Consider the following 25,960-nt stretch of genomic DNA (forward strand, 5'->3'; position numbering starts at 1 on the left):
TGGTAGCAGGAAGGATGTGACAAGTGAAAGTTTTGCTTTATGGGTAAGGAAATATTTGTGTCTCTAGAGCATGGCTAATTTTTGGTGAGTTTTTTTAAGATTGCTGTGAACGTGGAGGTTGAATATAAGATTTTTATCTATTATAACACCTAGCAGTTTAGTACTTGGTACAACTTTTATGGTGGTGTTGTGGCCTAAGTACTTACCTTAAGGAACTGAGGTGTAACTAATCTTACAGTAGCTACAAAGCAGACACCATCTTCATATGCAGTAAGAAGTGATCTCTGTATAACTTCATCAAAACCATTGTGGGTAGAAGTAGGCACTAAGTGAAAAAAGAAAGGAGTAACATTATGCAACAGTTAATAACCTTGAAATGGTATCACCACGTTTACTCTAATCTGCAGTAACAATCAACATAAAACTTTTCAAAGAAAAGTAATGCATTTTAACAGACAGTGTGCTTACCATTCTACAATGGACCTTTTTGTTCACAAGATAAACCCAATGGGAACAAGTGTCCCTTTTCAGAAGTGACCCAGGTGTGCTCTCTGCTTCAGTAACCCACTCTGAGCCACAAAGCAGGCAAGCTGGAGATGAAGGAATCAAACCCTGTGCCCCTTAGGCATCCAAGGTCTAGTTAGTCCTACTAAAAGCACAATTTTTTTCAACAAAGGTCTTACTTCTATCAAAGAAAAACAAAATCAGATTAACAAATGTATATATAACTTTTTCCATTCCGGATTTTTAACCAATTTGTTAATGCATCACTCAAGTGCCATAACAGCTTCATAGTTATTTCAATAGTCAAATATTATTTTCAGGACAAATCTAAACTTTCCTTTTAAAAAAATTCCAGGCTGTTTCCCAATTGTTTTCACTCCATCTCATTTATACTCTTACTTATTTGCTTGCACTTTATTCACCCTCTAGGCTAGAAAATGTAAGATGGTTATCTTCTTTCTTAGTTATTTCATATACACCCTTCAATACCCCTTTTAAATGCCTATCACATCTAGTCAGCTATTTGCTACCTTAATCGTTCACCAAGTCATTCAACTTCCCTCAATTACCTACAGCTAGCTAAACAGGCAAATATAATCTCTTATATTACCCTAAGGCAATTTTCACTGTGTACCCATTTCAAGTTCTCCCAGAATGCTTATCCCTTTCAACACTTTTTCCCCTTTTCTAATTCACCTTACTTTTTTCCTCAAGCTATATACCAGTGTCTTTTGATTCTTCCATCCTTAACATTCAGTCTAGGTCACACCTGCTACAATCATCATTGCATTTGTTAAGTCTGATTATCAAATATCAATTCAATTCCACCTTAATGCTCGATTAATTTTACATCTTGCATCTACCCTTACATCACTCCACACATTCTCCTTACTTTACTTACTTTAGGATGGCGCAGTGGTGCAGCGGTAGCATTGTCGCCTCACAGCAAAAAGTTCTCCAGTTCGATTCTCGGCTGGGGTGCCTTCTGTGTGGAATCTGCATGTCCTCCCTGCATTCGGGTGGGTTTCCTCCAGGTACTCCGGTTTCCTCCCACATTACAAAGACATGCTTCTGGAGCATTTCTCCCCGGGCCTCTGCTGAAAATTGGCTTCATTCCAAGTCGGACTTTCCCGTTAACAAATGTTAAATAAATCAATCAATCAATTAATCAATCAATTAATTAATTAATTAAAATAAATAAATACATAAATTTACAATCTCGCATTTTAAGTACCCCTGTTCGACCACATTCTTCCTTGCATGACCCGTCACCATCCCAAAAGATCTGAAGGAGACACAGACTTCATATAGTCATACTTACTTGGCACCTTCTACCAGCCTTAACACATTTTATTTTTTCCATTTCATTACCCATTGCCCAAAGGGACAACAATCAAAATCAAACCAACACACAGTTGGTCACTTTCATTATTTGTTCCACCTGACCCCTCAAATGTAACCTATTTTCTTCATTTGCTCTTTTATTATTCATGTTTTGAGACTCTGTATTCACTTTTGTCTTTATTACTTGATCCAACTTCTGCTTTCGTATTACTATTCAAATCCAGGAGGGAGCCTTTGATTACTCAGTTATATAAAGCAGATAAACAGAGCTATTACAAAAGCATTATGGTACCTTGGCATTATTATTAGCATTACACTAAATATTAAATATTTTAACTTCACACCTTTACAACAAGGAGCTCGGACATCAACAATAAACTTTCGTATCATTTGTTTCAACTAAATCCAATTTTACATTAAAAAGAACTTTAATCTAATACATTAAAATTCTGAAGTCAAAAGAGCAGACCTCTCTTTTTTAATGCCAAGTTTTCTAACAATTATTATAAGTTTGAAAAATGACAGCATTAGTTCAGACTAATTTCAACAAATCAACATTTGCCACCCATCCTTTTAAATAAACAAAACCAGTTCCATGACTTCCAGTAATGTAATGATTGTGAGGTTCCCACTAGAGCTCCCAAGAAGTAAAAGTGAAATTCAAAGAAACTGAGCAGTTAGGGAATAATAAAAAAACAATAAACTCCTGCTATAACAAGTCTTAGTAGTACAACAAAGCAAAATAAGGTTATTTGGCATATGGGAGCTGAAAAACAAGACAAAAAAGGAGTACTACAAAGAAGTCGGCCTTGAAGTTGCAGTCTGTGGTCAAAGATATAGCAAGAATGGTGAAAAGGCCTGAAAACCAGACTTACGGACCCAGCAAAATAAAGTCACACTGGTAGGAGTGCTCAATGAACTTAAAAATATTAATAGTTCCCTTATTCATTTCATGAAGGACACCAGACAAAAACCTCAAGAAATAGAGTCAGTATTAAGCTACCGTACGGAAGCAATCCAAGACACTATCCAGGACATAAAATAAATAAGGTTGGATTTCAGAGATGTTGAAGGTGAAGCTGGAACTAATAAAAGAGCTGCTCAGGAACCAAAAAGACATGGCAACATGAAAAAATATTTGCATCAGTGGGGTGCTAGAAAGGGTGGAGGGATGAAACTGTAAACAATGGCTTAAAGACCTCCTTTGCAAATGGACTATGAACATCAACAGGGCACAAAGAATATTACACATCCTGGAAATAAGTACTCAACCAGAAAAATAATTGTTTGTTTTAAGACATACAAGCTAAAAGCGCACATCCTGTCATTATTATGGACACCAGGTGCAAACTGGCAATATGACACAAACAGAATATTTATAGATCGTAATCATTCCGCTACTACTTGGTAGAGAAGAGCAGCCTTTACCCTAGTAATGTGGATGGTCAGGCATAAAGGAATTTACACTAAGTTATTAGACCTAGCAATATGTAACCTTGTCTTCCCAAGAGGTCCCAGAGCAACAGACCCCCCCCCCCCCCAAAGAAGTGCAAAACTGGATAGAGTGCATTCAACAGTCAGTTGCAATGGAACAGGAAGCAGACAAGTACACTGAATGGAATATTAACAAATCTTCCAGGGAGAGTGTGCCAAAATTCAGAGAAATCAGATTTTTCCAATGTTTAGAAGAGCCTCAGTACTGAAGGAGGGGGCAGAGCTTTCACCACAACGGGAAAAAACAACATAGGCAAGAGGAAAGGGAATAATTACATGCAGACCAGCAATTGATGTCCCTAAATGGCAGAAAGCTTACCAGTAACCATAAGGTAAAAAATACAAACAACTTGTTAAGGGAGAATGGTGTTACTTTAGTAATGATGGTGACTGAAACTACTGGGCATTATACAGAGAGATAAACTTTCACTGAATGGAGAAGTATATACTGCTCAATACACTCTGGCAAACATAGTTAACAATTAATAAACTGAATGAGGTACCATGAGTGATCTAAGACTGTGGTCTTGTGGAGTTGGGGAGACCACTGCAAGTGAAAAAACATTTAATTTCTCGCAGTCGTGTTAAATGTTCTTTAACCGGCAATGTTCCTCCCCCTCCCCTGAGACTAAAGTCTTAGACTACTAGGGATAATAATGCAAGCATACTGGGCTCTTCTTTGCAAGGTTTTGATAGATTAGTGGATGACAAGGGATGCTATTCAAATTAATAACAGTGGCAGTGCTCTAAATTCCAGTCTGAGCTAAATATACAGAGGTTCAGGGGGATACTGGCAGAAATCTTTAGACTTAATGAAGGGCTATTATGACAGTAGAAGACTGGAACCAGATTCACACCTCTGTGATGTCCACAAACAGTTAGGGTTGGTAGACATTTGGAAAAAAAACAAGTAAGCAACAAGGAGTACAGCATTATGCATATTATTCCAAGAGCACAATAGCAAGGTTGAGAATAGTCAGGGGATATATTCAGCAGGAGTACAACTGCCACATTCAACAGAAGGAGGCAGGGCCATCTTGCTCTCAGACCATGCACTGTTAAAAAAAGAAGTTATGTTCTTAACATAACTTTCCATCTGTGTTGTCAATCTTCATTCATTCCTGACGAATGAGACTCGGTTCGGAACCAGCTCGGCCATTACAGCTTGCGCCAGCCAAACAACCCTCGAGCTATGACTCTGCCCACAATGCCCCTCTCTCTATTACCTCAGATTGAGTTTGCAGCCAAGTATGGATAAATAACAGAAGGATAATAGAAGCCATGCCTAAGGTGAAACCTAAAACCTCCCAGAACAAGTGCTCAAACCTCTAGAAGTCCGCAGGAGGGTGTGACAATAAGAATGAATGAAGATCAACAACACAGATGGAACTTTATGGTAAGAACATAACTTCTTTATCTGATGCTGTCAATCTTTATTCATTCCTAACAGATGGGACAGAGTCCCTAGCTACTTTAGGTCATGGGTGGCCCTATGGAAGGATATTCCTGAGCACCATAGAGTCGAAAGATGTTCTTCCCTTGGAGACCATATCCAATTTGTAATGAGTGATAAAGGTATGGGGAGAAGCCCATGTTGCAGCTGCTCAATGGATGCCTTGGAATGAAAAACGGCTGAAGTGGATATATATCTGGTGGAATGCCCCTTAAAAGGCATAGGTAACTTGCAGTTATTGTGATTATAAATGAAAGTAACACAATCCCTAAGCCATTTTGATTAGGTAACTTTTGAGATAGGTTTAAACCTGAAAAGGACACAAACAATTGATCCAATTTTCTAGACTGTTTAGTTCTGTCAAGACAGAAACGTAACTGTCTGTGAACAGCCAGTAAATGCAAGCAATACTGACCTTTATTTGAAAAACTGGGAAAGAAGACATGCAAATCGATAGTCTGATTAATATTAGATTCTGAGACCACCTTAGGTAGAAAGGAAGGGTTGGTTCTCAACGAAACCCTATCCCTATGATAGATCATATATAGATGCTTCACACACAATGCCTGCAATTCAGAAACTCACCTGGCAGAAGTGACAGCCACCAGAAAAAGAGTTTTCCATGACAAGAACTTGAGATCGTAAGTAGATGCTGGCTCAAAGGGCTGGGGAACTAAAGATTATAGTACTAAAGTCAAATCCCATGGCGCTACAGAATCCTTAAATGGTAGCTTTAGACGAAGGGTGCCTTTAAGAAAAACTTTGCATAAACGGTGGGAAATTAAGGTATGATCATCTAACCCATTGTGGAAATTGGAAATGGCTGCTAATTGGACCATGATGGTGAAAGCTGAAGCTCCTTGATCAAAAAGTGAAGCCAGGAATTCCAAGACCTTGTCAACAGGTGCTTGAAAGGGATCTAAATTATTCACATATGCCCAAACTGAAAATCTCTTCCATTTGCTAAGACAGAGTTTCAGGTGGACAGTTTAAGAGAAGCCAGAAGGATTTTTTGCACCGAGGAGGGTAATCTGTTCTAACTGGCAATTAATGGAATTAGCGATACCAAGCCATCAGCCTGAGACCGCGAAGGCTGGGATGCACAAATACTTGCGGGTGAGACAGCAGATCTGGAACTGGGTCTAGAATCCAAGGACGGTGAATCAGGTGAGGCCAAAGGAAGTGGAACTAGACTTGACAGGGCCAATAGGGTATAATGAGGATCACCTTGCATCTCACCCTTTGGACGTTTTTCAGGAACACGGGAATGAGACGGAATGGGGGAAATGCATAAAGTAGTCCCCGGGGCCAACTGAGGAGGAGTGTATCTCTCGGGACACGGGGAATTAAGGCAAAATAGCTGATGCATTTGTTGTTTATTAGGGAGGTGAAGAGGTTACAGAAAGGCAGGCCCAAACGACAAAAAACTGTCATCATTACCTTGGGATTGAGAAACCACTTGTGAGGCAGGAGTACGCATATGCTCTATTTGTCTGCTATCACGTTGGAGCTTCCCAGGATATGCATTGCTATTAGTAAGCAGTTGGAAGAGATCGCCTGTTGCTATATAGTGAGAGCTTCCTGGCACAGGGAATAAGATCTGGTTCGTCCCTGTTTGTTGATGTACCAGACTACAGACATATTGTCTGACTGAACTGCAGTCATCCCAGAAGGAAGGACAGACTGAAAGGCTTGCAACGCTAGAAGAACTGCCCTCAATTATAGGACACTGATGTGGAGATTGGTCTCTTGCAGTAGCCAAGTGCCTTGAACTGTTCTTCCCACATAATGCCTCCCCCCACCTGGTCTGGGAAGCGTCCGTGGTCACTATGGCTGTGGGAGGAGAGGGAAGTGAAGGTGCGGCTTCATAGATTTTCTTCTGACTTCATCCACCAGGATAGATCCTGCTTGCAGCGATTTGTTATCAAAATTGGATAAGACACTGGGTGTGTCAGTATCGATCATTGCACAGTTAACAGCCACTGAAGCAGTCTCACATGAAATCTTGCCAGGGGTACTAAGGTTATAGTCGCTGCCACAGATCCCAGGGTTTGGAGGATGAGAAGACCATGCACTTTTGATATGATGAATTGTACTTGTGTCCTTATTTTTTGTAGTCTGTGTAGAGGAAGAGGAGCTACACAAGAGATAGTAATGAGATGTGCTCCTATAAATTCTAGGTCCTGTGTTGAAATCAGCTGTGACTTCACTTTGTTGATAATAAAGCCCAAGGAGTGGAAAAGATGCAATATGAAGTCTGTGGCTTGAAGCAATAGATGCCTGGTGGGGCAGTGAGAAGCCATACATCTAGGTATGGAAACACTTGGAATCTGCGTAGCCTCAAGTGAGCTTTTACCACTGCAGGTAAACACCCTGGGGGCTGTGGTGAGACCAAAATGCAGCACTCTGAACTGAAAATGACGGTCTCCCAGCCAGAAGCAGAGAAACCTCCTGGAGTGTTTGTCCATCTTTATGTGGTAATAAGCATCCTGAAGGTCTATAGAGCTCATCCAAATGTCTTCCTCTAGAAGGGAGAAAAGACTGAACAGTGACCATCCACAATTTTGTTTGCTGAACCAACTTGTTCATAAGGCTGAGATCCAAACTTGGTCGCCAGTCCCCTGATTTTTTTGGCACTAAAAAGAATCTTGAGTAAAATCTGGATTCGCTTTGGTCTGGTGGGACTTCTTGGATGACTCTTTTTTCCAGCAGCTTTTGAAGCTGTACTACTACTTGGTCCTCTATTACTTGGCCCTTCTGATTGGGTGGCACATCGGGGACTCTTTTTGGGGACTTTGGAAAGAGAGTAAAGGGAATGTAGTAGCCTCTAGTGATAATTCCCTGCACCCAAGTATCCTAAGTTATCAACAGCCAGGCTGTCTGGTGCAGTGAAAATCTTTCCCCGACTGCTTCCAGAGGTAAGCAATTGGGCCTCCATACTGGAGCATTGGTAGGGCTGTCCAGAAAAGGAGTCCCTGGAGCTCTGTTTTCGCAGTCCACCTCTGCCACAGGGGAGGGCATCTTCCATTTGAACTCTCCCCTCTACCCAGAGGGGAGTATTTGCCACTTGTGTACTGAAAGGGCCCTTGGGACTTCCTGAACCACATTTACCCACTCTTCTGATTCCTAGAGTAGGATCACTGAGTAGTAGAAAAATGAATGCCACGACAGAAAGGGTCTTTCCACCTTTTTTGCACCTGGCTAGTGTGTGTCTGACTTTGGGCCAAACAAGGAAGATCCGTCAATAGGAGCATTGAAAAAGGAAGACCTGAAAGGTTCCACAAAGCAACACAAATGCATCCACTTATGGCAACACCTGAACCTGCTGCCCTGGTCGTACCTTTGGCTGCATGAGTGATGAGCCGTATGGAAGAGTTCGATATAGACTCCAGGGTGGCAAGCTGAGACACAACCTTAACTCATACCTTGTCAGATACAGCTCAGGCGAGGGTATCCAAATGCTCCTTTATCATATTCCTTTGGAGTCTAGTGAAGTGTGTCATGAAATTCAAGGACCTAAGAGCGAAGGTCGATGATGCACAGATCCACTTCCCAAACCTGTCCATCTTCCGAGACTCTTGGTTAGGAGGGTGGACAGTGGAACTCTCCTCTGCAAGTTCCTTTTTGGTGGCTGCCACTACCACCATGACATCTATTGCTAAACTCTTTCCCCAATGTGGTTGATCTTCTACAGATTATAAAATTTTGTCTGGCCTCTGGGGAATCAGCTCTATGGAATCAGGAGTCCTTCCACGCCCACTGCGTGATTAGCTTAATACGTTTGTCAGCGGGTGGGGTCACCCAGGAAATAGATGAGCAAGCACGGAAAGCCTGCAAGAACACAAGACTCCCCTGAGGATGGGTTTGTGGTCTTCTGATCACCCCGCTGTTTTAAGATTTCCAGGATGTCTCCAAATGAGACATCTTCAGGGAGGTGACTTCATTGTAGTCGGGTGTCTTCTGTGACAGGTTCTTCCAGAGAATCTAAATGATTCCTCTTGCAAGTCTTCTTATGGGGTGGTTCAGTGGGGATCTCTGAGAAAGACTCTGAAGAAAAGGTGCCCTGAAAAGGGATATCTTGCAGTCGGTGCCCTCTGATGCACTAAAAATACCACAAAAGAAAAAGGAAACTATTTAAAGGTATAAGAACTATGTCTTAAGAAAGAAAATATATAATTAAAGCACTTAGTTGACACGTCTTGTTATCAGAGCAGCAAACAAGATCTGAGGTGGGTAGAGTCTTAGCTCGAGAGATTTTTGGCTGGCGTAAGCTGTACAATGGCTGAGCTGGATCTGAGGATTGGAACAGAGTCCCATTTGTCAAGTATCAATGAAGATTGACAACATCAGATTTAATGCTACTAAATCCCATTGCGAAGTTCATGAGAAAGGAATGGTGATTCCCTACTTATAAGGTAAGCAATCAAGCCTTTACTGAAAATCTAAAAGGAATACTGAATTTGGAATTAAACAGACAGGGAGAAATAAAAGTTAAACACTGGAATAATCTCAAGGACAATATAACGGAACAGATTACACTAATGGAAAGAAGGGAAAAACAGGAAGAGAAAGCGAAATGAAGGGTAAGTCAACAAAACATAAAGTAACTAAAAGCACGGGGGAAGCTACAATTGTATATAGTGAGGTGCAGTTATGTAATCTTAAAAAAACTGGTACAGGGAAGTGAATATAACAAACGGTGTATTTTTTCTGTTCACCCAAGGATTACAGAGCTCTGGGACTTAGACTAAGACAGCAGGAACGTGAAATGAGTATCTATAGACTAAGGGATACTAAAACAGGAGAGATAGAAGTACATAAAGGGATATACAGAGCATATTAGCAACATACTAAGAAAAGTGCATACTTCACAATTGGTAAGTGACAACATGGGGCTGGGAATAACCATATACTTAACAGGTTTAGTGCTCAAGAAACTCATAGCAACAGAAGAAAGGGACCAACAAAAGAGGAGGATCGTGGAAACAGAAATTAAGATGGTGACAGATAAATTGTCACAAGGAAATCACCAGGGTAGACAGGATCTCATTAGAACAGAAAGGTGTGTGTGTGTGTGTCTATGTGTGTGTGTGTGTGTGTGTGTGTATATATATATATATATATAGCTATAAACATATACATATATATATATATATATATATATATATATATATATATATATATATATATATATATATATATATATATATATATAAAATATATATTCAAATCTAGGTGCTTAGGATTTCCCTCTCTCTTCCCCCCTTGGCTGACCTGGTGTGACTTAGTTTGAACTCTACATTTACCTACAAAATGGAGTCTACAAGACTGCAATTGGTCACCATAACAAAATAAGTTTCTCTCAGCATTTAAGCAGAGTAGGTTGCACACAAAAAGCATTTGTTAAGCTTTCACTTACAGTGCTGTGTAATTTAGCAGGTCACCATTTTGGTCAGCCATATGGCTCTTTTTTCTACTTGAGTGTTTGCCTCCTTCCCCTGTAACTTAAGTAAACTGACTCTTACATTAAGAGCTAAAATACTTACCTTATAGCTTTAGGACACCTTAGGAAACCTTGTAAACTGTGATAGTCCAGCTACGCTCAGGCTCTCCGCTCCCCTCCCTGCCCCCAATTCCCTCCCGCCCCCAGTACCTCTAAATTTAAAGTACTACAGCCACTCTCCCACTTTCTAGATCCTGTCTGCTTTCATCTGGGATAATTCCTCCCACCCCCATTCTTCTACTTACATTTTAATAGCAACTATTAGCTTTCATCTGGCATTCTTCCATCCCCCTTCCAGTATCTTTACCTCACCACTCTATCTTCTGAAGTTGCATCACCAGGTAAAACAGTTCCTTAACTCACTAGCTGAATCACAAATAATGATATACTCCTCTTTACTACCCCTCTTGTTCACACCATACTTCCTTACCTTGTATGAAAACCAGTTTCTCACAGAATTTCAGGTCCCAAAAGGCCATAGTATCACCCCAGCTGTAAATCCTCCCACCTTCAACCATACTTACAGTATCAGGTCCTATCCAACATCTTGTTCAGTCTATCAACATCTCAACCCCAGGCACATTAGCTCTAGACCCAAACACTACCACAAACTAATAAACAAATTCCTGAAGTTCATCACCAAGTATAGACTTAACCTAATACTTGGTGGTGATATTCACTCCAACCCTGGCCCACCCACTTCAGATACACATACCCCCTCCACTTGCAATCTAAGCTACAAACCTACAATTAATAGGCCAACTAACTCTCTCCTATCCTGTCATCTCAATATTAGAAGCATTAATAACAAGGTACATGAATTGCATGCACTTCTGGATGTCCACTCCCCTGAGATACTCTGTTTATCTGAAACCTGTTTAAAACCTAACACTACAGAAAATGAAGTGTTACCACCTGGGTACAACATACACAGGCTGGATCGTGCTTCCAGGAAGGGGGGGGGGGGGGTAGCTGTACTCTATAAATCTGAGTTGAATGTCACCATAGATGTAATACAACCACCTCAGATTACTAACTCAGAGATTCTTGCCACCAAATTGCAACTTAATAAAAATAAATGCATTAATATCATCTGTATGTACATTCCCCCAGGTAACAATATATTTACAGTTGAAGATATCATGCACTGGCTATCATGTCACTACCCCCAAGAAACCCTATTACTTGGAGACTTTAACATAGACTGGGACACCTGTTACTCAGAATCCCCAACCACTCATATTAACTTACATGCATTTACACAAATCATATCCACCCCTACCAGGATAGGTAAACCCAACCAAAAAGAAAGCATACTTGACTGGGTACTCGTAAATAGTCACCCCCAACTGTACACCTCTGGTACCTTCCCTGTTGGCCTAAGCGATCACCTTCTCACATATGTAATTATGCACAAAGCCATTAATTCCCAACAACCCTTACTCAAAGGTTAGAAACAATAAAAACTTTGACTCTGCCAAATTCCAACAAAAACTAAACTCATGTAATTGGTCTATTCTAAAACACCTCCCCTTAGAGGAAGCAGTAGCATACTTGAACAACAAATTCCTTGAGATCCTTGATTTGCATGCACCTGTTCGTTCAAAGAGAACAAATGCAAAAACTGCACCATGGCTTTCTAAAGAGTCTAAACTCAAAATTACCTTTAGAAACAAAGCATGGGCTTTATGACATTCTTCTAAAGACCCCCAAGATCACATTAAATACAGACAATCTAGGAACAAAACTAAAAAATCCATTTTACAAGACAAAAAACAATACTACTGTAATTTACAGAGAGTAAATCAAAATAACCCTCAAAAGTTTTGGGCAGGTTTAAATAATCTACTACATCCTGGACAAACTTCAACCCCAATCCCTGCTGCTACTATTGATAAAACCCCTGAAGATGTTTCTGACAGTTTTAACTGATTCTTTACTGAGACAATTCAAGCCCTAGCTAGCCAAGTACCTCCTAGCCCCCCTGGTCCTGAAAGTACCACCCCTAGAAATCTACTCGCGTTCAGCTTCCAACCAGTCATCACTTCATTTATCCACACCTTGATCAAAAAATTAAAACCCACTACACTTTCTGCTGATCATCTCCCTGCCGAGTACCTACAAAAATCAGCTGAGGCTATTACTTACCCTGTCTCAATACTAATCGATCGAACCATAGTAGAATCTAAAATTCCCACCATCTGGAAAATATCCTATGTAATCCCACTTCACAAAGGAGGCAGCTCTACTGAATTCTCCAAGTATAGGCCAATAGCTATACTCTCTCCACTTGCAAAGATTATGGAAAAATGTATTCACAGACAACTCACGCACCACCTAATCCAGTATCACCTTATGGCAGACATTCAGCATGGCTTCCGTCCTCAACACAGCACTACTTCAGCCCTCCTAGCCTTTACCAACACCATAAACCATAATCGCAAGAATAATTATATATCCTCCAGCCCTCTTCTTGGATCATTCCAAGGCATTCGATATGGTTGATCACCAACTTTTAATCCACACCCTGCAAACATTCTGTCTAGATACTAGAACCCTTTAATGGTTTCAATCCTACCTGAATGGTTGACAACAGGCTGTCCTCTGGCAGAACAAACTCTAATCTTCTACCTAATACCCTTGGAGTACCACAAGGTTCTATACTAGGGTCCTTGCTGTTCTCCATCTTCATTAACGACCTTTATACTGTCATCCCAAAAGTCAGCTGTATCCGATATGCTAATGACTCTACTCTGATTTGTTCGGCCACATCTCCAATAGAGTTATTGTCAGCTACCCAGACCACCTTTAATACAATAGAAAACTGGCTTTCTGAACGTCGTCTGATCCTAAATCCCAAAAAAACTAAAATGCTGTTATTTTCACCAACACGTAGGTCTACCGCTTTCACCTTTACCATAAATTCAAATAATGGCACAATAATCTCCCCTGACCCCTCTACAAAACTATTAGGTGTCATCATTGATAATAATCTAAAATTCGACCTACATGTTAACCAAACTACCAAAACCATCAATAAAAAACTAGGGTCACTTTACAGAATAAAAGCCTTCCTAACCCCTCCAGCTAAAATTGCCATAGCTCGCTCTCACCTTCTTTCAACCCCTCTGTATGCATCCCCTCTACTCTCGAATTTAAACAAGACTGTCCTTAACAAACTCTCAATTTGCTACAACCACATTGCCATGTTTGCCACTGGGCTGCCTTTTAGGACACATCATTGCATCAATCTAAATCAGCTTGGGTGGCTTGAACTACCCAGCCTAATCCAGTATAACCAACTGATTATGGCCTATAAAATCCTCTATAATCCAGACAATACTCCTGCACTTAAAAATATTATCACCCCCTATAACAATCCAAGACCGCTTCGATCCTCTAACAAACTACTAATTCAGACTAGCAAAATTTATAACACAGCCGGTGTCTCTCTCTTTGCAAACTCTGTAAGTAGACCCTGGAACTCTCTTCCAGCTGATATTACCTTACTTTCTACCTTAGGTCAATTTAAAACTAGACTCAAACAACATTTGGCACTTAACTGGCTATGTCAATGTATCAAGCCTGACTAACTCTCTCTAGAATGTGTAAAAATCTGCTAACCAGTTTACTGTGTAATTTAATTTAATCCTGACTTACACTCGGGATTAACTCTAACCTGTGGAACTTGTTTAACTTGCTTATTTATGTAATCTCTGTAAATAGTCTGTTTGTAATATGTAATGCTGGTATTATGTAATGCTGTACCTGCTAACCCTTGGAGCTTTTCTTCCCGGGCCTCCGCTGAAAATGGACATGCATCCAGTCGGAATATCCCGGTCAACAAATGTAAAATATATAAAATAATAAAAAAAAATATATATATATATATATATATATATATATATATATATATATATATATATATATATATATATATATATACATGAATTCACTTCTGAATCTTGAACTTCCGAAACATCGAATTTCATATGATCGATGTTTTGGAATCTCAACATTCCTAAATAAATCCAAAAGAAAAAAAAAACAACTTTCTCAAAGTTTCTGCAGGGGGGCAAGCCTCCCTGCACCCCCCACACTCCCACTACTTAAATATACCAACTTCGAGATTGCACTACAGGAAGGAAAAGAGAAATCTCCCATTCCGCTCTGTATGCAGATCTCTGTTTAGAATTTCGAAGTTCTAAAACTTCGATCATATAGTCTCGACCATATGAAATTCGAAGTTTTAGGAAGGGAACCCATATATATATATATATATATATATATATATATATATATATATATATATATATACACACACACACACACATATATTATATATATATATATATATATATATATACACACACACACACACATATATATATATATATATATATATATATGTGTGTGTGTGTGTATATATATATATATATATATATATATATATATATATATATATATACACACACATATATTCGTATCACTTCAACTAAAGACCACTTCACTGGCACCCATGCTGTAATGAAATCAAAAGGTGCTTCAACAAGTATTAGTTTAAGGGTGGGCACACTTATGCAACCAGCTTACTGTAAGTTTTTTATTTTTTATATTTTTTTCTCCTAACAGATTTGTTTGTTTTTCAATTGAATTGTACAGGTTATAGGTCACATTAAGGGTGGGAAAAGTTATGAAATGATTTATTGTGGTCTCATTTTTTTATATCACAAAAACCTGGCATTTTAACAGGGGTGTGTACACTTTTTATATCCACTGTACATGGGATATCAGTGACATAAAGGTGGCATCCCCAGCGTTTTGGGGACTTGATGAAATAAGACACCTAGGAATTTAGTTGGCAAGGTCACTAGAAGAAGCAAAAAGAATACCGTAAACAAAATGTTTGCTAAAATAAGGAAAGCATTGTAAAGTAGGATAGCATAGCATTAAGTCTTGATTGTGACCAAAAGATACAGATCTTTAATTGGCATCTCATCTCTCATTTACTATTCCTTGCATTTTGATTTACTTTCAACAGAGAAGGAAAACAGACACAAGTTCATAAAATTAATGAAAGATTTTTTTTGTGGGGTGCCAAACTTAGATTGGTCTGGGGGAAAGTTGAAGTAACAAAGAAGTTGGGAGGCTTATCTACCACTACTGGAGATGCTAATGTAAAGACTATCAAGCAACATGGAAGGATTTGATTCTAGATTTATTGATTCAACATCCTGGGTGGGATGTTGGCATAATGGTTAAGGTGCTTACCTTACAAGCACAAGGTGCAAGGTTTGATTCTCACAGGGGGTAACTGGCTAGGCTCAAAACAGCCCACAAGGGCAGTTAGCTTAGTACTAATCTAAAACCTATATTCTATGAATCTAAAAGGATCCAAAGACTGGTCATAAAGATATATTAGAACTGATGTGGGGTAACAGCAGGCAAAGACTTCAAACAATAATACTAAGAACCTTGAGTCAAGAAATGTAGAAAGTATTTTCTGACCTGACATTAAGGGATGGAAGTAATAGCTTCCATCTATAGGAACATCAAAAAACATAGATCAATAGTGTGGTAACTGGAAGGAATCTGTAACACCAATTAACCACTGGTCTCAACGGGTAGTAGCAATGAAAACTATCCAAGAACAGAGCACAAGGAACATATAATCTTCCAGACAGGAGGAGGATTCATTAAAATGATAATGATGAAAGGGAGTAAAATTAAGGAAGAGGACAGGCCACTGAAGGTTCAGTGTTTCTTATGGAAGGAAACAACAACATAGTTTTCCAACTCAGGCAAAAGCTGATGTTCATCAAAGATCCTATAATAGACAGGGAGAAAATACGGTGGGGGAGACTTCTGGGAAAGGAAATGACAAAGGCACATTGGATAAAAAATTTATACATGCCCCATATAGCAATAAAAGCCAAGAAATTCATAATTTTTGATGGAAGCGTCATAATTTTTTTACAATGCAGTAAAGTTATCCGGAATGTTCCCGGGAACATGTTCATTGGGAGTGTATGCATGGAGTTAAACAAGTATGAAGAAGACATAGAATGAATGTTGAAGATAATGGAGCAAGAGATTAGTTTAACAAAGGAAATTTTTTTTATAGGTACAGTAGAGCTGGGAGGAGTTTCATCAGTAACCGCTGTATATGCTAGTAATACTATAGTAGTTGTTCCTTACTTGTAATGTTTCCAAGCATTATACTTCAACAAGATAAAGACAACAAGGGTGAAAAGAAATAAATGTTAATATAATGGTGTGATCTTGGCCTGTGTGGATAGGTATGTAAATCTGCACAGATCATCATATTTATTGAATTAAAACAAAATATCTCCTCTTTTATAAAGAAATATATCTAATGTTCCTAGTTTAAGCTACAAACAGATTTTTAAGTAAAAATACATGAAAGAGAAATAATGATGAAATGAAAAATTGTAGTTCTTTCATAAATGTTAAAAGTAAATAACTTTTATTCTCACTGGCTCCTAGTAGACTTTTGATAGTAGGCAAACACCCTGCAGGTAGGTGCACAGCAAAACTGACTTTTGAAGAGATACTGGCAAACAGTCCAGTGAAAACAAAATAGTAAAGAAATAAATGAAGACTGCAACTGTGGGAAGAGAACCCTTAGAGAAAGTACAGTTGTGTTCACTTACAATAAATGTAGATGTTCGAGTGTATTCACTGTTGCAGTCATCACATTTGGGTTATCTGCTTGCAGTAGCCCTCAGTCGGCCTGATTATCAAAGTCTTGGGTCCTGCGTCAGTTGCTGTCTCATCTTCCATGATGCCAGGTAGTCAGGGGTATAAAGCATGCAGCTGACGCCATTACATCAGTTTTTCTTGCCCCAGATGTCAGGTGCCCCCCTAATGGGAAGCAATTAAATATATATACAAGGTTATACCTCCAACAAAAAAGCAAATACACCAAACAGCTTTTAAGCATAGTAAAAATGGATAGAGGTATAGCCAAAAGAAGTCAGGGGGCTGGTGGGAGGGTAACCACGACTACAACAGTGAGTACACTCGAACATCTACATTTATGGTAAGTGTACACAACTGTACTATGTTCTTTGTGTTTCACTGTTGCAGTCATCACATTTGGGTAGATTCCCAAAGCTAAGGTTGGGAGGATGAATTTAGATAGCATTAGGACCAGCTATAAGGCTCTGCAAGACTGCAATGGCAAAACCAGCTCTGGATTTAGAGAAAATTGGCAAATGGTAATGCTTGATAAAAGCATGTACAGAACTCCAGGTAGCAGCTTCTAGGATGTCCCTGGTAGGGACACCTCTGAGAAAGGCTGTAGAGGTAGATGCAGCCCTGGTTGAATGTGGTCTTATCCCCTGTGGGATAGGTTTTCCATGGTGCTTATAGCAGAAATTAATGCAATGGCCTATCCATTTAGAAATGGTTTGCTTTGAAATGGCCTTCGCCTCTGCCCCTGCAGCAAATGCCACCAGCAGCTGTTCAGATTTCCTGAGAGGTTTAGTTATGTCCCAGTAAAATCTAAGTTGTCTGTGCACATCTAAGGAGTGCAGTATCCGTTCCCCTTTGTTCCGTGGATTAGAAAAGAAGGTTGGCAAATGAATGGACTGAGCCACACTGGATACTATCTTGGGCACGAAGGAGGGACTGGTCCTGAGGGACACCCTGTCTGCATGAAAGATGATGAAAGGCTCCACTGCCATAAGAGCCTGTAATTCAGATGCCCTTCTTGCTGAAGTGATGGCTAAAAGAAAGGCTGTCTTCCAAGAAAGGAATTTCAACTCTGCATTTGCAGCTGGCTCAAAAGGAGGTAGAGTACGTTTTTCCAATACAAAGTTAAGGTCCCAGGGCTGGAGTAAGGGCTCTCCTGGGTGGACTTAAGTTTTTGGTCCCTCTGAGGAACTGTTTGAGCAGTGGATGAGACAAGAGGGGTGGCTCTGTGTTGTAATGAGCTGAAATGGCTGAGGCATGAATTTTGATGGAGGAAAAGGAAAGGCCCTTGTGAAGCATCTCAGTTAAGTATGGAAGAATCTGAGATAAATTGGGCACTGCTGTGCTCATCCCCTGAGTTTGGTTCCAGGAACAGAATCTTTTCCATTTTTCAGCATAAGATTTTCTAGTACTAGGCCTCCTTGCCTCCAGAATGATATCCAATACTTGTTTACTGAGGGATGGTAACGGAAAGATTAGGTAATTAGCCAGGTTGCCAGGTTCAGGGTTTGAAGCTGAGGGTGCAGAATCTGGCCCTTCTGCTGGGACAGCAGGGTAGGGGTCTGAGGCAGGTGCCATGGTGCCAGCAGTGACACACTGCACAAGAGGGGGTACCAGTATTGGCGTGGCCAGTCTGGTGCAATCAGTATCGTCCTTGGTTTGTCCTGTTTGATCTTTAGTAGTACCTTGGAGAGGAGAGGCAAAGGAGGAAAGGCATAAACTGATAGATTTTCCAGGTGAAGGATAGGGCATCCACTTTCCAAGCTTGTTTGTGGGGAGTCCTTGTGCAGAATTTGTCCAACTGGTAGTTCTCGGGGTAGGTAAACAGGTCTATCTCTGGGCTCCCCCATTTGTTTATCAACATGTTGAATGTCTTTGGTCCCAGTTTCCACTCTTGTGGGTCCATGAGATTTCTGTTTAGATTGTCTGCCAGTGTATTTAGCTTTCCAGGCAGGAATTGAGCCTGTAAGTGCACTTGGTATCTCAAGGCTGTGTTCCACAGAGCCATGGCTAGTCTCCAGTGGGATCCCCCCGCTTGTTTATGTACCATATAACAGTGGTATTGTCCGTCTTTACCATTAATTGTCCTGAAAGAATGTGGTCCATGAAGGCTGTCAGAGCATTCTGTACAGCTAACATTTCTTTTTGATTGATATGCAGGTGCATTTGACTTGGGTTCCATTTGCCCTGAATGCACCTCCCTGCCAAGTGAGCCCCCTCATGCATAGTCTGATGCATCTTTTTGTTAGGGTTTGGGCAGCAGGAGGTAGAGTGAATGGCAGCCCTTTGTTTTGGTGGCAAGCCTCTGCCCACCAAAGGAACTCTAACTGTAGGCAAGGTATAATAGGAATCATTGCTTCTAGATCCTGAGAATGTTGACACCATAGGCTTTTTAGATACCACTGTAGTTTCCTCATATGCAGTCTTGCATATGGAATTAGGAGAATGCAGTAGGCCATGAACCCCAAGGCTTGTAGTATTTGTCTTTCAGAAAGCAGGGTCTTTGTGGCCATTAGTTTGAAGTAAGCTGTCAAATTAACTTGTTTCTCTGGCGTGAGGAAAGCCATCTGTGAAGTTGTGTTCAAGCTTGCTCCCAGGAATACAATTTGCTGGCAAGGTACCAAATGTGATTTATTTTCGTTTATGGTGTACCCCAGAGAAGTTAGCACTTTTTGTACAAACGCCAGATGATGTAATAGTATGTCCTGGCTTTCTGCCTGAATTAGACAATCGTCCAGATATGGGTATATCTGAATATTTCTTTGCCTGCAAAATGCAATGACTGGAGCTAGGCACTTTGCTAATACCCTGGGCGCAGTAGATAAGCCAAAGGGCAGTGCAGAGAACTGATAGTGCATGAAGCCTGCTTTGAAACGTAGGTATCTTCTGCAAGATTCCCTGATTGGAATGTGCAAGTAAGCTTTCTTTAAATCCAGTGTTGCCAACCAGGCATCCTTGCCTAGCACAGGAAGCAACTGGTGAAGAGTTAGCATCTTGGATTTTGGGATCACCAAAAAAGTGTTTAGTATAGAGAGATCCAGGATATGACGCCAGAAGTTGTCTTTTCTGGGCACCAGAAAAAGTCTTGAGTAGAAACCTTGTCCACTTTCCTCTTCTGGAACAGTTTGAATAGCCCTTATACTTAAGAGAGAGAGAGAACTTGCTTTTGAGCCTCTGCCCACTGATTTAGGGGTAAATCTGGCCAACCGTTGGGGGTTGGTGAAGTGTGGAAGTGGAATCTGTATCCTTGGGAAACTATATTTAAAACCCATTTGTCCCGGGGAATGAGTTCCAAGTTTTTTGCCTGCAGAGCAATCTTTCCCCTAAAGGAGCAGTCAGTTGAGAAGGGCTCGGAAGTTTTAAAGTTAAGTCACTGAGACAGTTTACCATAAGGGGGAGTATTACTACTCCCTGCTTTGGAAGTGGGAGCCCCCCACTGCTTAGTCCTGTGTATACCTTGGGACTGAAGCCTGAGTGTTCTGCTGGTTCTGGGTTTGGACTGAGAAGGCCTGGAAGAGGCAGGAAAGGACCAGTTCTTAGAGGGCCAATGCCTACTAAATCTTGGGAGGCTATACTTGCAGGAAATCTTGAACAGTTTGCATAGATTTAGCTTTTTCCTCCATCTTTTTAAATACTTCTTATGCTTTGTTGCCAAACAGGCGGTCCTGGTTTAAGGGAGCATCCAGCAATTTAGCTTTAACATGATCTGGTAAAGATTGCTCCTTAAGCCAAGCATGCCTTCTAAGTACAGACCCAGTAACAGCAGCCCTGCAAGATGCCTCTAGTGAATCAAAACCACATTGCAAAGTATGTTTTCCAACTTTTTCAGCAGAATGCATTAAATCCTGTAAATCCTTATTTTAAGCACAGTCAGGAATCAACATCATTTTCTGTTTAAGCAAACCAGTAATATGCTGCTGATACTTTAACATATGAAACTGGCAGTTTAAGGCCCTAATGACCAAGGTTGCAGAAGTGTATACCTTCTTACCCCATCTATCCAGCACCCTGGAATGTCTATCAGAGGGGGTAGGATTTTTGACAGTAGTAGCCTTAATGCCCTTGGGTCCCGGAGAAATGGTCTCAGGATCCGCAGTAGGATTTTTAAAGAGGAACTTGTTAGAGTCGGGAACCCTGTAATATCTATCTGGTTTTCTGGGAGCAGGGGGTAAGGAGTCAGGGACCAAGCTAGACTCTGAAAAGGCATCATAAACAATGTCCAGTACAGGGGGGATAGCTAAAGGCCTATGGTGGGGTATGAGTAAGAAATCCCTAAGCCTCTTTTCAGAATCAGAGTAATCCTGACTTTCCCAGCGAAAATGCACCCTAAGAGTATGCAAGGTTTCACTAAAAGAGAAATCCTCTGGAGGGGAAGCAGAGGGAATTGAGTCCTCTGCATCAGAATCCTCATAGGTAGATAAGGGTAAATCCTGGTCATCAGTGGAAACAGAAATTTCAGAATCCTGATCAGAAGAATCATAAGCAAATTCAGTCCTAGGTCTCTTAGAGGGAGAAGGGTGACTTCCCCTGATTAAAGTAATAAGGTCTTTAGCCATTCTTATCATTTGTTTTTTAGGCACAGAGGCCTGCTTTGGTGTTCTAGGCATGAATCGAGTTTTAGGCCTTGAAGAAGAAGATGGCGTTGGTTTAAAATGCAAGTCAGAAGGCCTGAATACACCCTCAGAAGCCGGTGCCTGCACAGCGGCTCCGGACCCATCCAAGGTACAGACATCCACAGGTACCACAGTTGAAGCACCTCACGGCATACCAGACTCCGAATGGGTCTCAGTAAAGGCCTGCGAATCTGAAGTAGTGGGTATCAGGGGCTGCGAAAGTGCCTCACTGAGTACCAGCGAACTGACGTCTAGCTTAGAAGTGTCGTCGGCAGATTTGGAGCTAGGCGGCCTGTCTCTGTCTTTATCTTTGCTTTTTTTCGGAATGTCGGTAGTTGAGTGGCTCACTGAAGCCATATGTGGATAATTGAACCGAGTACCAAAATATTTAGAAACGTAAATATACCAACAACGAATAGTTTGTTGTTTAAATAAGGCATAAAACTGACAGCAAGGTATGTCGTGGTTAGGGCCTAGGCAAGGAATACAGTACAAATTAAAATCTTTATGAGGTATTTGCTTTCCACAAGAAATACAGCTACTGACTTTTACTGACATCGGTTTAGAACAAGAAAATGTTTCCCCAACGGGGTACTTAGCTTTAGTTGAAGAGTTTGGTTCTGAAATTCGAAAACGAAAATTTTAGGAGTTGGCCGACTGGCACTTGTGAACTGCTTCTGCTTCTGGCACCGCACGGCAAGAAAGACTAATGTAATGGCGTTGGCTGCATGCTTTATACCCCTGACTACCTGACGTCATGGAAGATGAGACAGCAACCGACGCAGGACCCAAGACTTTGACATTCAGACCGACTGAGAGTTACTGCAAGCAGATAACCCAAATTTGATGACTGTAACAGTGAAACACGAAGAACATCACCAACTGCCTCCCCATTGGCCTTGGTATTTTAGTGCACTAAACATAACAGTTCACAACTTAGTTTATTTAAGGATTGTCATTATACTTATTCTTTAAGGCTAAACGTAATTTTCTACTGAAATCATGCCAATGTTTTTCACATATAAGAGAGGAATACAGGTAAGATACGAGCAGGTAGCAATCTGTAAAGGAGAACACAGGATTAACCTTAACTTTAGAACTGGTAATAGCTGTGGGAACAATGAACATAGCTAGTACTCCTATCTGGAGAGAGAGAGAGAGAGAGACTTCCTTTTTAGAAAGTGTACATTATTTTATATGCTTGATGTGACTGAAGGGGGGATTTTTTGAAAACGTATGTAGCTAGTTGTTTCTGGACTGTTTTTTATTAAAGCAAAAAAAAAAACCTAGGAAAATGTAACATTTTCAAACAGAGAAAAAGGAAGGAATTACATAGAAGATCAGCCTCCCAGTCATTACTGTGTAGATGTATGCTGCAAGAAGGAAACAAAAACATCAAACATTCAGCAGAATATCACAGACAAAGGACAACGGCAGCAACAGTACTGAATGTTGTTGTAATAAGCAGTTAATGGGCTAAGAATAGGATTAAGTTAGCATGATTTGCATTGCACCTAAAACTGTCCTGTCTTCCTCGACCTGTGGGTTTCGGATCTGACCTCAGATCTGACTAGGACATTTACAAAAGCTTAGGCTCAGAAGCTCAAGCTCTTCCTCTACCCATAATGCCTCACCCCCCCCCCCCCCCGGTTACCTCAGATTGAGTTTGCTGCTACCATGTTTACTAATAATATCATAAATGCAATATACATCAATACTGACAGTTACCGATACAGAAATAGAGAAAGAACAGGAGGTCAACAAGGAACAGAGATTCCTATAAACTATAGGGTCCTATAAACATATCTGTCAGTTTCACAAAAGGCCAGGGGAAAAGAGGGAGGGAAGGTCGAGGAAGAATGAAAAAGACAACACAGATGGACCACTATGGTAGCTTCATAACATCTTTATCTGATGCTGTCATTTTCATTCTTCCACGACCTGTGGGACAGAGTCCCCAGCTACAACAACCTTGGGTAGTCTTCATGGAAGGATATTCCGGAGCACTGCAGAACCAAAAGCAGCTCTACTTCTGGACACAATGTCCAGTTTGTAGTGGGAAATGAAGGTGTGGGAATTAGAGCACGAAGTAGCTGAACAAATCTCATCAATTGAAACTTTGTCCCAAAAGTCTTGGGAAGATGCCATAGATCTAGTAGAATGAGTTGGGCTCAGTGAGGTAGAGGAATACCTTTGGATTTATAAACAAAATGCAATCCTTTAACCATCTAGCTAAGGTGGTCTTGGCAACTGGTTTACCCTTTTTTGCATCTGAAAAATATAAGAAAAGCTGGTCAGATTTCCTGAAAGATTTAGTTCTGTCCATATAAAAAAAAATGCAACTGTCTGTGAACATCCAGCAGATGGAGAGTATATTCTCCCTTATTTTGGAAATGAGGAAAAACTACTGGTAAGTTAATAGATCGGTTTATACTGTTCTCAGTTGCAACTCTGGAAAGAAAGGATGGGCTAGTACGGAATGTCACTCTTGTTGTTGTTGTGTCTTTCGGCTTTTTCCGGTTAGGGTTCGCCACAGCTGTCCTTGTGAAAAATTAAGTAAGGGTATTTACAGAACAGAGCTTGCAATTCAGGCACTCTTCTTGCAGAAGTGATAGCCACCAGAAAAAGAAGTCTTCCATGATAAGAATTTCAAATCTACTTTGGCGGAAGGTTCAAAGAGGGGAGGAACTAGAGCCTGCAAAATCACAGTCAGATACCAAGGTGGTGTTAGATCTTTGACAAGAGGGTGACGAAGAACAGTCCCTCTAAGAAAAGCTTTGCACAACTTTGATGAGGACAAAGATGATGCATCTTCTCTGATATGAAAATTCAAAGTGGCTGCCAATTGTACTTTTACAGTGGAATGACTGGACCCCTCATAGAAAATATGAGAAAGAAACTGCTGGAACAGGAGCGGTAAAAGGATCTAATTTCTGCTGTTTAGCCCAAACAGAAAACCTTTTCCATTTGCTTTTGTAAATTCTTCTAGTCGAAGATTTGTGGGAGGAGATCAGAATATTATGGATTTGGGATGAAAGCCTGGCAGATCTAGGCATCACTGGAATTGGAGAAACCATGCTGTTAGTTTCAGACCTGGGAGATCAGGATAAATTTGCCCCGATGGATGAGATAGTAGATCTGGATGAGGTTCGAATCCAAGGAGGTCATATCAGATGAAACCAAAGAAAGGTGAACCAGATTTGCTGAGGCCAACAGGGGGCAATGAGGATCACTTTGCTCTTCAATCTGAAAGCTTTCTGAAGAAACTTGAGGATTAAAGGAAGAGGAGGAAATTCGGGAGGCCAAGCATGGACCAGAGCATCTTTGGGTGACTGTCCCTGACCAGGGATCAAGGCAAAGAACCTGCTACACTTGTTGCTGTGGGGAAAAATGAAGAGACTGCAGCAAGGTTGACCCCATTTGTGGAAGCTCATGTTCGCCACTGAATGATTCAGAGACCACTCATGAGTTATCAATGAAACTCTGCTGAACCTGTCCATTATAATGCTGCTCTCCTCTGGAATGTGCATTACAATCAGAAAGTGGCTGGTAGAGATCGCACACTGGCACACTCTCATTGCTTCTTGACATAGGGGTTAGGATCTGGTTCCCCCTTGTTTGCTGATGTACCAAACTACCAACATATTATCTATTTGTATCGCAACAGTCTCTGGAGGAAGGAAGCTGTGAAATGCCTGCACAACTAAAAGGACCGGTTTCACCTCCAGGATGTTGATATGCAGGTTGGTCTCCTGTGATGTCCACATGACTTGGACCATCCAACCTATGAAATGTCCCCTACCCCACCACACCTGGGAGGCATCCATGGTCAAAATGGCATTTTGGAGAATAAGAACAAAGGAGAGTCTCTGAAGAACCTCCAGAGCATGAAGCCACCAAAGGAGAGAATCCTTGGACACTCTTGATAATTTGATTGGATAGCTGAGGGGCTGCTGAAGAAATGACCACTGAATTGCTAAGGTCCATTGCAGAATTCTAATGTGTAGGCATGCTGTTGGTAACAGAGTTATGGTTGCTGCCATGGAACCCAGGGCCCTGAGTAGTAGTTTGGCTGGAGGAACTGGGATTGCCAAAATCTGTCTGACATGTAATTTTAAGTTTGAAATCCTGTCCGGAGTAAGGAAGGCCAAGGTCTTGGTTCTATCCAAACGAATCACTATGAAATCTAGGATCTGAACTGCTTGAAGCTCGGACTTTTGTTTGTCAATTGTTATGTCCAAGGTAGGGGCTAGCTTTAACAGGTAGCCCCTGTCTTGGGTGAGTACATGCCTTCCCCTTCCTCGATCGGTATCTTTGGTGACTGATTCTTCT

At 40.8% G+C, this 25,960-nt stretch overlaps 1 protein-coding gene across 1 annotated transcript in view; it reads right to left on the minus strand.

The window, feature by feature from the left end:
* The window catches only part of CLOCK (clock circadian regulator), a 2,173,159-nt gene that overhangs the window by 838,605 nt on the left and 1,308,594 nt on the right, over positions 1-25,960 (minus strand). The window contains exon 12 of the mRNA XM_044062477.1: positions 207-325. Coding sequence (XP_043918412.1) covers positions 207-325 — 119 coding nt within the window. The remainder of the gene's footprint in view (positions 1-206; positions 326-25,960) is intronic.

This window comes from Protopterus annectens, chromosome 2.part1 (genome assembly GCF_019279795.1).
Source record: "Protopterus annectens isolate FY-2018-M chromosome 2.part1, PAN1.0, whole genome shotgun sequence".
In the NCBI taxonomy this organism is placed as follows: Eukaryota; Metazoa; Chordata; order Ceratodontiformes; family Protopteridae; genus Protopterus; species Protopterus annectens.